The sequence below is a fragment of the Oryx dammah genome, unplaced genomic scaffold (genome assembly GCF_014754425.2).
Source record: "Oryx dammah isolate SB20612 unplaced genomic scaffold, SCBI_Odam_1.1 HiC_scaffold_27, whole genome shotgun sequence".
In the NCBI taxonomy this organism is placed as follows: Eukaryota; Metazoa; Chordata; class Mammalia; order Artiodactyla; family Bovidae; genus Oryx; species Oryx dammah.
In genome coordinates, this window is record NW_024070211.1 from 88,621,566 (window position 1) to 88,639,230 (window position 17,665).

Consider the following 17,665-nt stretch of genomic DNA (forward strand, 5'->3'; position numbering starts at 1 on the left):
TAACCGGGAATATTGGATGTGACATCCATCATTTTATTAACTTGGGCAGCCACCCAAGATCTGCAGGTTCTCGGAAGCGTCACCCTAGGCACCGCCCGTATCCCCGAAAGCCAACTCCAAGCATCCAAGTCTTTTCACCCGCAGGTGCAGCGACTACAAGTCCCAGGATGCTTCGCTCTCGGAGCCTGCGGGAGGGCGGGGCGGATCCCCGCAGTGACGTAACCGACCAGGGCTGTGCCGAGGCAGGGCGGGGCGAAGGGGCGGGTCGGGGAGGCGACCGAGCGCGCTGGTGCTGATGCAGGATGGCTGAGCTCGCAGGAGCCCGGGAGGTCTGAGTAGGGAGAGGCTGGCTCCCTGCGCATCGCCTCGTCCGCCCGCCGCGTGGTCGTGGGCTGGTGGGCCTGGGGCGCAGCGCAGGGCCAGGAAAGGCAGGTCTGCAGCCGGCTGGGCCAAAGGTTAATAGGCTGCCCACCTACAAGGTGTCGGAGCGGCCGGAGCTGCCCAGCCAGCCGAGTTCGCGATGACCTGCTGAGAAGCGTCGTCTAGGCTGAGGGAGGCGGCCTTGTTGCGGGCGGTGCGGTTCTCAACCACTTTCCCTCGTTGTGCCGAACCGCGGCCCCCGACCCATCCTTGCGCCCCCTCCCTGCCGCCGGCCGAGATGGCGGATCCAGCCGAATGCAGCATCAAAGTGATGTGCCGGTTCCGGCCACTAAACGAAGCAGAGATCCTCCGCGGGGACAAATTCATTCCCAAATTTAAAGGCGAGGAGACCGTGGTGATCGGGGTAAGTGGCTGGGAAGTCTGGCCTCCCTGATGCTTCGCGCCCCAGCCCGGCGCCCCGATGCCCCAGGCCGGGGAGAGATGCTCGGGCAGCCCCTTTGGACATCCTTTCGGGGCTGCCCTCTAGGGTGGACTTGACGAGAATCCCCCACCCTGCAGTTCCCTTCTGGGCGAGTTGAGGGTCGACTGGAGGCCCCGGGGCGGCCCCAGGTGGCGGGGGTGGGGGTAGGGGGCGAGCAAGGGTTCGGCGCCGCCATTGTTATTGGGGTGGGGGCCCGAGTGGGTCTATTGTTCCCCGCCCTGGCCACGTCGCGTGGGTAGTGTGTTCGCGTTACCCTCAAGCTCAGACTCCCCTTAAAGTATGAGCTCTGTAACCCACAAATGATTCCAGGGATCGTTTCGATTTATCGAGCACTTTGCCTCTTCTCACAGTTTTGGTAAAAGAAGCAAAAAAGCTACTGGAAAAATCCTAGCTTCTGCACCGAGCTCCCACAACCCTGTCGAATTGGCTCCCCGCGGCGTTTCACCTTGCTGTGCACGCGGAAGGCGGGGGCTGGGGGAACACTGGTGGCGTCTCCCGGAGGCTTCGTATGTCTCCTCTTGCTTCCTCTCAACACAGGCTGTCCTGACTTGTGGACCTCGAGTCTCACTCTTCCCCGGTGGGGCGACCCCCACCTGGTGTCCGCAGACCCTCGGGTGTGTTCCATGCTGGACGGTGAGGAGGCTGTGCACCCGCCCGCATCTGTAGGACCGGGGGTCCCAAACGGAGCCAAATAGCCTCTGTACCCAAAGAACAAGTTACTTTGTGTGGCTGGGGCCCCCTCACTTTTGATCTCCCTTCCCAAGTTTCCCCTCCCCAGACTTGGCTCCATTTCAGCAGCGCGGCTGCTGGTGCGGGGAGGGAATACCGTTGGGTTTTAGTTCTTAAAGGAATATGTCAAATGAAATAAGCCAGCTTTCCCTGCCCCCATCCCCACCCTTCCCCCTCCTCTGTCCCCAGCGTGTGTAGCTGACGGTACCCTCTTTGTATGCGAGTCGCGTGGGGAGGGACCGAGTTAAATGGGAGCCTCCCGATCCCCGCTGACACGTTCCTGGCAGCCTGCTCGAGGCTGCTGATGCAGCCTTCCCGGCCTCAGCATTGATTAAATGATGTCATCCCGATTACTGAGCATGCTCAGACTACCTCCTCCCTCCTATTTTCCCCCAGTGGCTGGGGTATTTAGGTCAAGTGATTGACAGGTGACAATTTACTTAGGGTCTCTGCTGGAGTCAGGTCGACCCTTCTTAAGCACCAGAGGCAGACATTTGCCTGCCCAAACAGTCCCAGCATCTTTGCCAAGGTTGTGCCGCAGTACCTGTGAAGGGCCCCAGGGACTAGCCAGGTGCTGGTCGAAGCGGAAGGCAGGCTTTCTCCACGGGAGACCAGAGGCAAGGCTCCGGCATTGCCAAAGGGCTTCATCGTGTACCTTCCTTAGAAAGGCATCTCCTCTTGAAGACCTCCTCTCCTCCTCATTTTCACAGTCATCAGAAAACTGTGACCTCCAAATGCTATGGGGGTGGTCGTTCATCCTGAGAGCTGGCCTGTGAGGCCAGGAAGGAGGGGTTTTCTGTCTGCTTAGTGCTAAATTGAAGGAAAGATGGATGCTACAATCACTGATGAGGAAGAAAATTCTATACTTGATGGCTGACATTGGACAGTGACATATCTATGGCCAGGACATGGGACGGATAGTAGCTTGTGGGTTACACATCTAAGCTGGGGTCACCCTGCAGGCTGATTTGCTGTTTCCTGAGCCAGCTTGTGGTTTGGATAGAGTGGGAGTTACTGGGGACATCTAGCCCTGCCCCTTGTCTGGTAACAGTTTTTTAACCAATAATTGTTCAGTCCTAGAACATGTTCTGGTGACCCTATTTTTTCAGAGGTTTTAAAGAAAGGCTCAAGCTGTTTCTTTTCTTTCTCCTCCTTCTCTCTCTCCTATTCCACCTTCTTCCTTTCCACGCTCTTCTCTTTCTCCGTCTTCTAAGGGTGACATACCAGAACTAGTGAAGTGGAGTAATCGATCATCCCTTTGATCTGTGTGCAAGGCAGAGATCCTCAATCTTATGCTTATCCTTCCTTAATTTTATGACACTACTCAATTATATTAAACAAATGGTTGTGGGTGTGAAAGCACATGTAGCTCTTCAACTGTAAATCTGGGGTAAATTGAAAATTTTTTATCTTACTATAATCCTTTAATAAAACACTTTTCAGTTTTCTTTAAGATAAATTTTTCTTTGAAATAAAGCATTCATATAGAAAAGTGTTTTCATAAGTGTATATAGCTTTTCTTTTTTTATATAAACACTCCCATAACCACCTCTTAGGCTAGGAACCAGACATTTTCAGGACCCCAGAAGTCCCTCCCAGTCACTAACTCCCTCTGCCTCAGAATAACTGCTATTTTGACTTTTAGTGTTTTTTTATTTTTTTTTAAGCTTTACCTCCATAAAACCACACAGTATGTTCACCTCTTTGTGTGAGTTCTTGTGTTCAACATTTTGGTTGTCAAATTGGTCCACGTTGTGATGTGTGGCTGCAGTTGGTTCATCCTCATTGTTCTGTAGTGTCTTATTATATGAATATACCACAGTTTATTTATCCAGTAACTGTTGGTAGTAACTGTTTGGGTAGTTTCCACTTCGAGGCTAATATAGATGGAGCGGCTATGAACATTCTTTTATGCATCTTTCAGAGAGTTTAGTACAGAACAGAAGACTGCCAGATGCTGCCGGGTGTTGGGACTTGAGTTGGCACGTGCTGGGACCCTTCCCATTCCTACTTAGTAATGTGTAACTAAAGGAAGTCACCGTTCTCGCAGCCTGTATCAGCCTCTGCCGACTGAGTAGAAGGCTCCCGGGTCAGTTCGGCTGGAACCAGCCCACCTGGCTCGGGTGCGGGTGGAGGCTCTCTTAGATGGGCTCTCCCCTCCTTCTTGCAGGGGCATAGATTGTGGGGAGGAACAAAGAAGCACAGAGCCCAACAGAGATGAATGAAGAATGAATTTCTGCACAGGTAACTGTGAGTCCAAATTCAGAATCTCAGAAATTCTTTTTTGTTTTTGAAACTGGACTGATTGTTTTTCCTTTAAAGTCTTGTTCATTTCTTGTGGAGATGTACGCTGAGAGGAAGATTTTGCAGGTGGGGTTCCTAGATTTCTCTTTTTTAAAGAAATGTCATCTTGAAGTGCGTGCTTAGTCACTCAGTCGTGTCTGACTCTTTGAGACACCATGGGTTGTAGCCCGCCAGGCTCCTCTGTCCATGGGATTCTCCAGGCAAGAGAACTGGAATGGGTTGCCATACCCTTCTCCAGGGGATCTTCTGACTCAGAGCTCAAACCCACCTCTCCTGCATTGCAGGCTGATGTTTTACTGCCTGAGCCACCAGGGGTAAAGCTTGAAGAGATTATCTCTATCATTCTTGCTTTTTTTCCCCCCTGCTCCTTTCTTTCCCTGACTGCCCCAGCCACAGTTTCTTCCACTGTGAACTCTTGCCGCACTCATTTTGTATGTGATCTCATAATTTTTTGCCTTAGATTATCATTTTTTCATTTTTAAGAGATTCTTATTTATTTTACAAATTTTTGTTCATTTTCGGCTGTGCTGGGTCTTTGTTGCTGTGTGTGGGTTTCCTGTAGTTGCGGAGAGTGGTAGCTTCTCTTGTTGAGTACAAGCTCTAGCACAGGAGCTCAGTACTTGTGGTGCATGGGCTTAGTTGCTCTGAGGCATGTGGAACCTTCCCTGACCAGGGATTGAACACTTGTCCCCTGCGTTGGCAGGCAGATCCTTATCCACTATGCCACCAGAGAAGTCCCTTAGATTATTATTAATTTTGATCCTGTGTCTAATGACATTGTAAAGCAGGTGTAGAGCCAAGGCCCGTTCATGTTTTGCTTCTTGTACTTCTCAGGGTGTTACCCACAGAAGGCACTTAATAAATATTTATTGATCTCCTTGTTGAATCTAGAAATCTTTACCTTGGTGTATTTTAATGACTTTATGGACTTTTCATCGACTGTAGGCTGTGGGGAGTAGTTAAAAATAATTTTAAAGAGATGTACTATGTGCTATCTCTTAAATGCCTTGGTAAAGAACTGTATTCAACCTTGTTAAAAATTAGGTCTGCTAATGACACTTGTGATGAGCTAGAAGTGGAGGGTGGGGGTGAGGGGCACCACATTAATTCTTTCAGAGAAAAATATTGAATTTAGAGCATTTCTCAGAATACTTCTTCATTAACTGCTAAAAATCCTGGTGAGTCATCCATTACTTTGAGCTCTGCCTGTTGGTTTTGGTGTATCTACATTGATGGAACTCTGTCTTGAGAGAGTTCTCAGTAGGTTTCTTTGAAATGGACTTTCACATGTCAGTTTTGGGCTTTCCTCTTATCTGCACTCCTGGGAAAGCAGGTCTTTTTAACCAAGGGTGCCTCCCCTGAGGCAGTGTAAGTTTTGACTTGTTTGAAAGCCAAAGCAAAATATTAGCCACAAACCCTGAGCTAGCCTTTGGCATGGAAAGTGGCCTTAGGCTCTAGGAGGTTAGATTAGTTCTGGTCAGTGGATGGACAGGGAAGTCAGGGGTGGGGACAGAAACCAAATTCCAAGCCTGAGTTACTGTTGTGGAGATTATGGGCTGAAGATGTCAAGAAATATGGCTAGAACTTTTCTTTTTGTCCATAATCATGATTTTTAAAAGCAAGAATATTTTAAAATTTATATGGAGTAAAATCACTCTCTTTGGTTTATAGTTCTATTGTAAGGGGATGTGAAAAATACATAGAATTGTGTAGCTATGCTGTATTAGTATTCTGTTGCTGCTCTAACAAATTATCACAAATTTGAAGGCTTAAAATGATACAAATTTATTATCACACAGTTTCCATACATCATGTGGACAAAGAATATCGCCTGCAGTTGGTGGTGCATCCTGAGGGGAATTCAGGACAGAGAGAAAAGGATACTGGTTCTAGATAGTTAAGATGCATATCAAAGGAATGTTTTCAATTAGTCCAGACTCTTTCATCTTCCCATACACAGAAAAGCACTAAAACCATTAACTTGAGATGTCTGTTTTTTGTGATTAGCAGTAATCTTTTGATGTTCCACTACTTCCTTTCTTTTTTCTTTAACCCCCTTTAAAATCTCCTGTATATCCTGGCTCCTTTCTTACTCTTTAGAACAGTCCCTCAGAGCTAGCTGACAGGCTGCCATCTCCTGCTCTAATCCTCAGTAAATGCCTTAAATAAAACATAATTCTCAACTTTTAGATTGTGCTTTTTTTTTTTTTTCCAGTTGACTGAAGTCCATCAAGTCAGCTGGTTTCTCTGCTCTTGCAAGGTCAGGACCAAGGTGTTGACAGGACCATGTTCTTTTCTGGAGGATCTGGAAGAAAATCCATTTCTTTGCTCATTCAGGTTTTGGCAGAATTCGGTCCTTGTGGTTGTAGGACTGAGGTCCCATCCCTTGCTGGCTGTCAGCCTGGGGCTGTTCCTAGCCGCTAGAGACCACTCCCAGGTCCTGGCCATATGGCCCCCTTCCTGCACCTTAAGGGCCAAGGGTGGGTTGATTCCCTCTCATGCTTCAAATTTCTTCTGCCTCTTCTTCCATGGCATATCTTTCTCACTGACTCCTCTGCCTCCCTATTCCACTTTTCAGGGCCCATCCGGTTACAGTGAGCCCAGCCAGATAATATGGGATGATGTCCCTATTATAAGGTCATCTGATTAGCAATCAGTTCAATTTGCAAATTTCCTTTCATCCTGTAACTTTCATATATTCACAAGTTTAGTGTAGACATCTTTTGGACCATTGTTCTACCTACCATATACAACCATACTCAAGATACAGAACAGTTTCATCACTCAAAAGAACAAAACCAAACCCCAAAAATCTCTCATGCCATCCCTCTATAATCGAATCTTCTCCCCTCTCTTAACTTCTGGCAACCAGATTGTCATAAAAATGGAATCATAAATTTAAGTATCTTTTTGAGATTGAGTCCTTTGAGGTTTAGGTTGTTGTTCCAGGTATTAATAGTTTATTCCTTGAAAAAAAAGTTCATTACTTTTTATTGCTTAGTGGTATTCCTTTATACAAGTATATCACAATTTGTTTATCCATTCACCCGTTGAAGGACGTTTGGGTTGTTTCCAGTCTGAGATGATTATGAATAAAGCTGCTATAAACCTTTACATATGGATTCTTGTGTGAGTATAAATTTTTATTTCTCTTGGGTAATCAGCCAGAAGTGGGATTACTAGATCATACCATAACTGTATGTTTAACTCTAAGAAATGGCCAGTTTTCCAATGTGGCTTAAACTAAAAAGTGGTAATATTTTATGCCAGACTTTTTAAAGAGTATATTCATCACTGTGTCTAAGTGAATATTAACAGTAGTGTTTAATAGTGTGGAGATATGTTCTTCCTAAATTCAGAAATGTTTACATCACCTGAAAATGAATTTGTGGTTTCCTGTAAACCTGCCCTCTGAAATCCTGGAATGAGTGAACACAGGAGAGTAATTATAGTCTGGCCTGTGTCACTGGAGGCTACTCTTGCTTATGGTGAGCACGCGGTTGGTGCTACAGTAAAGGATTGGGGTTGGTAGAGGCGTTGGGGAGAGTCAGACAGAGCTGCCTATGAATTCACTAGCTCACTGTGAGGCCTTTTTCAGGTTGCTTAACTTTCCTGGGGCTCAGTTTGGTCATAGTTCAAGTGGAGACAATTACTTAACTCACAGGATTGTTGGAATGAAATGAAATGAAGTGGTCAAAACAGGGTCTGGCACAGAGAAAATGCTCAGCATATGCTAATTATCTCTCACGTTTCCTCTTCCTCTGTAGGTTTCCTCATTTTCAGAATTAGCCTTGCCCCCCAAAATTACCACCCTTAATTCTGGCTAGCAGCTGAAAACGCTTCTTGCATCCTTGTTTCCTGGCCACTAGTTCACACCATTCTTGTCTGTGGAATTCCTAACCTTCAGAAGGCAGAGCTGGGTTTCCATTTCCTTACTATGCCAGCTGTCCCTGTGGTCTGCTGTGATCACACATTGGGGTGTGCACATGCGTGTGCGCTTGCGTGAATATTCTCTTTGTGTAAATGACAAGCTTCTTAGAAGCAGGAGCTGTTTTTTTTTTAAACATCTTTGTGCTTTTTACTGTCGTCGTCAAGTTGCTTAGTAAGTGTATCTTGATTGACAGTTCTGTCTTCCCCTGTTTCCTTGCCTAGAATCAAGTCTCGCTAAATGCCAATTTCTGCATTTCCTTGAATAACTTGGGCATCACTGGGGATTTCCCTCTGCCTCCACCTGTGCTTCCCTGGCCTGACTCCCTGGTTTAATGACAGGGTTTTGCCTCCTTGACTTTTCTCCTCCCTTTAGAATAGGAAATTTCCCCCACCTTTGGGTTTCCTTTGGTACCTGTCTCAGATTTCTCACCTGTGTCTCCTTATTAAACAAGCGAAAACAAAACCACCTACTCCCTAATGGTTTCTTTTGAGTTAAAAAAGAATAGCTCCTTGACAGATCCAATTTCACTTGATTTCTCTCAGGTTTTCCATAAAGTCCTATCTTTGTGGCTGAGAAAGCTCCTCCTTTAACCTATTTGCTGCATATCCACCAAGGTCCTTTTATGAGGAAGAAAGCTGTTGAGTGTGTGGTTATTTGAAAATACTACAGAACTTGAGAGAAAATAGGGTTGTAAATTCATTCTACCATCCCCAGCACCAAACTTGGATGCAAGGCAGACAGCCCAGGACCAACGCCCAGCTCTGTGACTTCTTTGCTTTATGTACTTGGACACATGGCTACACCACACTAAGTTCCAGTTTCCTGGCCTGTGAAATATGGATGATAACACTCTCCACCCTGTAGGATCCTTGTGATGGTTACATGAGCTGATGTGTATAGGTTGCCGAGTATGGTGCCAGGTTCAGAAAATGTACGCTGTGAGAAGACCCACAGTGGGTATTTCTCTGCATGCTTGTCAGATTAACTAGGCTTTAGAAAGCTTAAGACCCCTCATAGGTTCCCTGGTATCTTCTGGTTGTGCTAAAGAAAAAATTATTCTCACATTTGTAAACACAGTAAGGAAGACTATCATAGCACGGGTTGATACTGTTCCAGTCGGGGAGAGAAATCAGGGTCAATTTCAAGTACAAGGGGAGCAGGTTGGTGGGGCGCATAGGTGGAAGAACAGTCACTAAGAGAGATGTGAAAAGTATGGGGGAGTCTTGGTACAGGCAGGCCAGATATAAAGCTTTTAAGATACAAGCATTGAAGTATCTAGTGTGATGAGGTATTGATGGTGAGTGGGGGGGATTCTCTCTCAACTGCTTTAGGAGGAGTCTTGCTCAAACTGGACTCTGCAAGGACAGACATGGAAGTCCAAGTTCAAGGCCCAGTTGAGAAGAGGGCTCAGAGGAGCCTGATTAAAATATGGTCAAGCAGAGAGTCTTGGTCGATTGGAACCCAGATTCTTCAGAGGCGCATTTGAGACCTTCCATACTCTGGGCCCACGTACCTTCCTAGCCTCACCCTTTATCTTGTGTTCATCTGTGCTTCTAGTTCCCTAGGTTTCTCAATGCCTGCCCTTCTCCACCACAGCTGACCACACCCTACACACCTGGGATAACCATCCCTAAATTGTACCTGCACGGCATTAGACTAAACCCCTTGCAGGGCAGGAAGACTTATTGCCATCTTCAGTTCCTGAACTAGCACTTGGAACAGAGTAGTTGCTTAGTAAAGATGTCTTTTGAATGAAGTGAAAGAATGCTGACCTTCCTAGGCTGTTAGATGTCCAAGCCTGGGTTTTTTTCTTGGATTTTTATCTTTGACCTCTGTCCAGCTCTGGTGACTTTTTCCCTACTTTGATCATCATCATGTTGTTGTTATTGTCTTGAAAGAATAGTTTTCTCTGGGGCTCATTGAAAAAAACCTCAGACCATACAGAAAAATATGAAGGATAAGGTAAAAAGCACTTTTAATTTTATGAACTAGAAAACATCATTTTTAACATCTTATTGTTTATTCCAGCTCTTTTCTACTTTATAGAAAACACACTTTGTTTTAAAATGAAGATACAGTTTTATAAAGTCTGCTTTGAAAGCCACCATTTTACTCAATGGTATACCTCAGACATCAGCATTTATAAAAGATTATATATAATTTCATTACGTGTCTAAAGTGAAAGTGAAAATCAGTCGTGTCCGACTCTTTGCAATCCCATGGACTGTAGCCTGCCAGGCTCTTCTGTCTATAAAATTCTCCAGGTAAGAATACTGGAGTGGGTTGCCATGCCTTCCTCCAGGAGATATTCCCAACCCAGGAATTGAACCCAGGTCTCCTAAGTAATACTTTATTTTCCACTGATACTCATTTGATTTTCTGTTTTCTTTTTCTATTATAACCAAAGGTGTGATAAACATCGGTTTATCAGTACACATCTCTTTGTGTCCTTGCCCAGTTTTTTGTTAGAATACATTCCTAGGATTGAGATTTCTGGCTAAAAGGATATAGCTGATTTTAAGGTATCCACAGTGTTTCAGAGGGAGCAACTTAGAGATGGTGAATTGTCTTCTATTTTATATTCTCACTTCTTTGCCCACCCCATGGACTTGATGCCAGTTTGTTTCATAAGGCATCCCTTCATACCGGAGCTAAATTAAATTCTTACCAAGAGTGTGTACTTTGTCATGCATTGTTAACCCACAGATCCAGGACATGGCAATGCCTTCAGACTTCTAATGTAAACCATAGGTTTTTGTAGGCTGTCTCTTGTCAGGTTCAATATCCTAAAGGATGTTGTTTCTTGGAGGTGATCAAAAGCTAACTCTCTCTTGAGACAGAGAGAGATAGAGGTCAAGATTGTAGTCTTAAAGAAAACTAGGATGGATGTGTGCTTTCTTCTTGGAGCTAACAGTGAATGGCCTGTGATACCTTCAGGCAACGGTAAGTTGAGAAGGGATATAATTGCCCCAGAAAAGCCCTGGAAAGAGCTTTTTACCCCCTTCTCCTTTGATTACTAGGTACTCAGAAAAAATATAAAATTTCAAGCATACACCAAAGTGGAAAGAATATAAAAATGTACCCCCATGAGTCTATCAACCAGTTTCAGCTATCATCAACAAATGAGTTCATCTTATTTTGCTATACATCTCTAACCTTTTCTCCCCAAATTGCTCAATTATTTTAAAGTGAAATCTCACATCATTATTTTATCCCTCAACTTTAGTATATGTGCTGCCTAAGCGAGTACTATTTTATCCCTAAACTTTTGATATCTCTAAAAGATCAGGACTCTTAAAACCACAATAACATCATCTCAACTAAAATGTGCACAATTCTGTAATGTCAAATACCTAGACAAATTCTCCCTATTGCCTCTTAAGTTTCTTCTACAGTTGTGTTTGCTCAAATCAGAATACTAGGTACCATTGACTACAAGTGTGGAGAAAAAGAAATGCTTGTACATACTGATCCTGAAAGAAAAGGGAGGGAGGCTTCTGCTCTAGAATCATGTGTGGCAGTAGAGACACACACTGAGCATCAGGGCTAATCAAGATTTCCAGCCTGTCTTCCTTATCAGTGGTCATGTCCTAGTTATGCTTTTTTTTTTTTTAATTATTTTACTTTACAATACTGTATTGGTTTTGCCATACATCAACATGAATCCACCACGGGTGTACACGTGTCCCCATTCCTGAATCCCCCTCCCACCTCCCTCCCCATACCATCTCTCCGGGTCATCCCAGTGCACCAGCCCCAAGCATCCTGTATCCTGCATCGAACCTAGACTGGCGATTCGTTTCTTATATGATATTATACATGTTTCAATGCCATTCTCCCAAATCATCCCACCCTCTCCCTCTCACACAGAGTCCAAAAGACTGTTCTAGTTATGCTTTTTAATAAACTAACTCCAGCAATGCAGTGTCACCCGGAAAAGCTGTTTAAAGAGCTGCATACCTTATAGCTCTCCCTCACCCCTGAGTCTTCCATTGCTTTAGTTGACTTGTATAAATGTCAGGAAAGCAGGCAGATGTGTTACTCATTTGTCTTCCAAGCTCAGTACTCACCCTTATAAAATTGGTGTGTGTGTGTGTGTTCAGTTTCGACTGACTCTTTGCGACCCCGTGGACTGTAGCCTGCCAGGCTTCTCTGTCCATGGGATTTTCCAGGCAAGAATGCTGTAGTGAGTTGCCATTTCCTCCTCCAGGGGACCTTCCTGACCCAGGCATCAAAACTGAGATTCTTGTATCTCCTGCACTGGCAGGTGGATTCTTTACCAGTTAGCCACCTGGGAAACCCCATAAAGTTGTGGCCAAGTCCATTTAGAGCAGTTCTTTTAGGTGAGTCTTGGTATGTTACTATTTACTATCTGTCAGTCAATGAACACTCATCCTTTATGTGAATTGGATACAGGAACATAAATCCAGAGAGGTGAAGGGAAAATGTGTAAGTGAGAAGAGAATTCAGTGCAAGAGTACTTTAAGGGAAAAGGTTTGAAGTTCTCTTTTTATGTTTTTTTAAAAATTCCTTTTATTCCTTTATTTCCCTTTTCTTATAAAAAAAGGGGGGGGGAGTTGGATTGGAGAAAAGCTGCAAATAAAAACCAAATCCAATGATTGATACTTTAACTTCTCTCACTACAGAGTATGGTCATGAGAGCTGCTGATCAGTAATGTTATTTCAGAAGCATTTTGTTTAAAGAGCTTGGTTACGCAGTTCTTGGTTGGCAAATCTCAGGGACTCTCCCCAGGCTCTCTGACAAGAGGCGTCTCTCCCACTCCTAGATCTCATTTTGCCTCAAGGGGAAATGAAGAACAGCACGCTTCAGTCCTCTGAGTAGGTTACATCATAGTGTTTTTACTGAACGACCTGTCTGGTACCTCACTCCACTGAGATTATTGACTTTCATCTGGGAAGCTGGGTAAATAACAACTCCATATGATGTCAGAAACTTGGGGGAGTCTTGGGGAAAGGGACTTCTGTAATTCTTTCATCGCACCCCCTGCTCCATAGAGAGGAACAAATGCCCATTTGATTGGTCAGCATCCAAACCTCTGTCGGTCCTGGTTACTGGTGGCAACATCCCGTGGGTAGCGTTCAGTTCCGTCCTGTGTCTGCCTCTGGTAAGCTGACCCCCCGCAGGGTCTGGCTTCCTGGGCTGGCTCCCAGGGACCGGCTGTTTTTCCATCTCAGCATCACCCACTGCTGAATGGATAAGTAGTCTGGACCCACAGATTCAGGCCCATGTGGGCTGGTCTCAAGGTTCACAACAGGCTGGGCTGTGGGAGGCTGGGGTGATGGGGTGAGGAAAGTAGGAAGACCACATAAGCCTTCTTGCTGGAGACTGGCCAGGTTTGACATTGGGTTGATGCATCCTACCACCCATCAGGTGGTACTTGGATACCGGCTCCGTTCCTGTTCCTGTGTGGAGCAAACTCACCCGCCCAGAAGGGAGAAGACTCTAGGCAGAAGACTCTTAGGTGAGGCTTTTGGCATTCCAGGACCCCTGCTGTTAATGTCATCACGATAGCATTGAAACTATCTTCTAACTACTAATAGTTTGTTTATATAATATTTGTGAAAGTAGGCTTTAGAAGGGAAGTGCATAGCTCTTTAGTAATAATTACTAAACAACACAGCCTACTAATTATCTGCTCAGACAAGTGGGGAAAAAAACACCAAAGTACTATATCCTAGAGCAACGCTTGCTCCTGTGTGTTGTTAAATTTTCCTTAATGAATATGGCTCTTGGAAAAGACTGGCTTGAGGATGTTTTTTTTTTTTTTCCATTGGAGTATAGTTGATTTACAATGTTATATTAATTTCTACAGTACACCAAAGTGATGCATATATTATGTATATGCTCACCCTCTGTGATGGCCCACACTCTATTTGTGGAGTGTGCTTCTCTCTGAATCTGAATAAATCCACTTCTTACCTGTCACTTTGTCTCTCACTGATTTCTTTCTGCGATGAGACATCAAGAACCTGAGCTTCATTAGGTCCTTAAACCAGATACCATGGGTTTTAGCTGGGTTTGAGTCCCACCCATGTGGGTTCAAGTCCCAAGCAGGGTTTTGGCTGGGTTCGAGTCCCAGCCACATGGGTTCGAATCCCAAACAAGGTTTTGGCTGGGTTCGAGTCCCAGCCACATGGGTTTGAGTCCCAAACTGGGTTTTGGCTGGGTTTGAGTCCCAGCACATGGGTTCAAGTCCCAGTCTGAGGTAAATGGTTTCACTTTTAAAATGTTCTCTTTGTCTTTGTTTTCTCTAGATTGCTGTGATGAATTTAGATTTGGGGGAAGAGGGCTGTTTTATGGATAATCTTCAGCCTGTGGCTTCATTTTGAAATATTCTAAGATTTAGAATACTTCTATGTGAAGTATTCCTTCAAATACTGAATCTGTCTTATTCTTCTCCCTCTTCTCTGGCACTACAATTACGTGAACGTTGGGATTTTAACTATGTACTATATGTCTCACACTTTTCCTACCCTTTTAGGGGGCATGTGAGGACTTCTCAGATGGCGCTAGTGGTAAAGAATCTGCCTGCCAGTGCAGGAGACGCTGGTTCAGCCCGTGCATTGGGAAGATACCCCGTAGTAGGAAATGGCAACCTGCTCCAGTATTCTTGCCTGGAAAATCCCATGGACAGAGGAACCTGGCAGGCTACAGTCCATGGGGTTGCAAAGAGTCAGACACGACGGAGCACACAGGATACACACACACACACATTCTTTTTTATATTCTTTTCCATTATGCTTTATCACGGGATATTGAATATAGTTCCCTGTGGAGGATATATTTTAAACAATATTTTCTGATTTACACAATAATCCAAACAAGTTTGTAAAGGGGAAAATGTACACCTATCTTCCTTCCTTAGTTCTATTAAAAACAAATATAAAGAGGTAACATACAGGTTAATGTAAAACTTTAAATGAGTTCTTTATTAGCATACTTCTCTTTATAAAGGGCGTTTTTCTGTACTGTGGACTTTTTGGAGCTTCACTGCAATACTGTGCTGTCCATAATGGTGGCCACCAGGCTCATGTGACTATTAAGCCCTTGAGTGTGGGTTGTCCAAATTGGGGGGTGCAAGAGATGTAAAATATTTGTAAACTGGCTTTCAAAGTCTCTGTACAAAAAACGTACAATATTAATTTACTCTTTATTTTTTTGGTATTCATTACATGTTGAAGTAGTAACATTTTGGATGTATTGGGTTAAATAACATTAATGAAATAAATGTCCCTTATTCTTTTTACTTTTTAAAATGTGACTACTAGAAAATTTAAAGGTACATATGTGGCTTGCATTTTTGGCTGGTGTTATATTTCTGTTGGTGATATATTTCTATATCAGACGCTGCGCTAACGTTTAGATGCCAGCCTCTTGATTGTCTTTTGCGTTTAGTAATTTCGGTTCCAGTCTGGCACATTGAGGGATTATTGTGTGCTAAGATCAGTTGTGCTAAGCATTGTGAACTTGCTGTGATAAGTGAGACGACCCCCACCCCACCCCGACCCCCCGGCCCACCAAAAAATTACTGTGCTGAGTGTCCAAGAGAAGAGGAAACAGCGTTACTGGAATTAGAAAAAGAAAGGACATCCCACCTCAAGCAGGGGGATCCTTTGATCCTTACCTTGAGACTGGGTGGGAGTCTGCTCTGCAAATGTAATATTTGTTTCTTCATCTTCAGTTACTTTACAATTATGTTTAGACGCTTTACAGATTTCTGTTTAAAATAGTATTGAGAAAAGACCTGAGTAGGAACCTGTGTAGCCAGGCCTCTTTCCTCTCTCCCCTCATCAGTGCTGTGCCACCACTGCTCCCGGGACAGCAGCCCACCCTGAACTCTGTAATTAAGTACCGGCCATTTACAGCCTGTGTGTGATGTGGATTTGTATGCGTATGTCGTGGGGGACACTGAGAACACCAAACGGGGAGAAGGTGCGGCGTCTTGGGAGAAAAATCGGCACCATGCCCTCCTGCCGCCTGGCTCCCGCCGCAGGGCAGCCGCCCGGGGTGCGGGGAACCCAGCCTCCGGCCTCGCCCTGCCCGGTGTGTGTTTTTAATTTCCGGCATGATGATCAATCTGCCGCGTACCGTCTCCATTCTGCCGCTAATGCTGGTAATGATGAAGCCTCTTGTCCTGAAAGTGCATTCCCCGTCAGCACAGGCACCTTCTGATGCCGTCCCTCCCCCCAGCTAAACAAAAGCGCCCGTGCCCATTAGGATGTCAGGGCGATCAGGCTGCGGAGGGAGGAAGGCGAGGCAACGCTGCCTTTGTCGCTCAAGGTGCGCCTCTTCTTTGTCCTGGTATCTGAGGGAGAGGTCGTCTTGCAGGAAGGCCACACAGCTCTTTGCAGAAGGAGCTGGAAACTCTTTTACACCCATTTATGTCCCTGTTCGTATGGCTTGGGACAGAACTGATTTTTCCTCCTTTGTCAGTGGCAGAACTGCTCTTTCACATGACGGTAACATGAAAGCATAGCACAGCAAAATCGGCCATGGTCTTAGCACCCTACATCATCCATGTTAATTTTTTAATATCCTCCTTTTCCTGCTCTTGGTTGATCCTTAAACATTTTGGGAAATTAATGTATTTCCAACCATAGATATACAATTCTTCCTTTTTTAAAAAAAAGAAAAGAAAAACCAGAGCCTACTCCATAAGGGGTTTTCCGTGTTATCTTTATGGTTATAATGTTCAGTGGTGATGTAAGTGATAGATCACAGCTTGATCATTCAGGTCTCCTTTCCCCTTGCTCTGGGTGCTGGTGTAGTGATCAAATGCCTGCACAGAGCTGTTTTCTTTTGCTGAGTTATTTCTAGAGGATACCTTCTCCGGAAGTCAGTTTCCTGGACGCAGTGCTGTGAACATGTGAATTGATGCTGTCCAGCATTATCCTGGTGCTTCTATAAGGGTCTACCATCCCTATGGCCTCTGGGGATTTATGAGCTTCCCGTCTGGCAGGGGATTAATTTTTCAGGTAAAGGAGATAATCATTTGAGAGGGGGCTTACAACAGTACAGTGGTCTGGGATTCGTGTGTCTTGGGTTTTGTTCTGGTGTTTGCTCTGATTTAATATGAATTTTAAACTGAAATTGTAACTATTCAGTGATCTGTTTTAATTTGGAATATTGCTGTCAGTGGGCACTTCTGGGGTCAGGCTGGCGATTGAGGAGTCTCCTGGTCCTTATAGATGAAGGCAGGACTTGGAAGGGTAGCAGTACTCTACCTCCCAACATTCATCAGAAGAATTGTTTGGAGGTGGTGATTTATACTTATGTTTAACTCAGGGCACTTCTCACATGCTCACAGATATAATTATTCAAATAAGCTATAGCAGTGAATGAACCACAGACCTTTTCTAACCTAACAGCAGCACACATAGGGATACATTTTGCTGGATGACTCGGGACATCTTGTAGGCATCCATCCTTCCAGGAGGTGCGGTGACACCTCACAGAAAGCATGACTTTATGCTTTGATGGTTCTGTATATCCAGGCACCAGCATGCTCTTCAGCTCTGTGGTAGCCCTCTAACCAGGCTCACCATCCTGTGGGCATCACTGACAAACCCAGCACTGGGATGTGAGAACCTAGGTAGGGTAAACGAAAAAGACCTTGATTGCTTCTTACTTGCATTGTAATACTCTTGGAAAACCATCTGTTTGTTCTTCACTCTCTGTAGTCTTTTGAACACTTTAACTAAAATCTTCCAGAGGTTCCGTTCAGAGTATGTCAGTTCTCTGCTCAAAACATTTAAGGACTCTCCTTTGCTAAAATAAATATGAATTCATCAACTTGTTCCTGAAATTCGGCAAAACT

The 17,665-nt window shown here is 44.7% G+C and overlaps 1 protein-coding gene across 1 annotated transcript in view; it reads left to right on the forward strand.

Annotated features, from left to right (window-relative positions):
• Window positions 1-218: 218 nt before the first annotated feature.
• KIF5C (kinesin family member 5C) overlaps window positions 219-17,665 on the forward strand; it is a 164,074-nt gene continuing 146,627 nt past the window's right edge. The window contains exon 1 of the mRNA XM_040229009.1: window positions 219-784. Within this exon, the coding sequence (XP_040084943.1) occupies window positions 659-784 (126 nt within the window). The 5' untranslated portion in view covers window positions 219-658. The remainder of the gene's footprint in view (window positions 785-17,665) is intronic.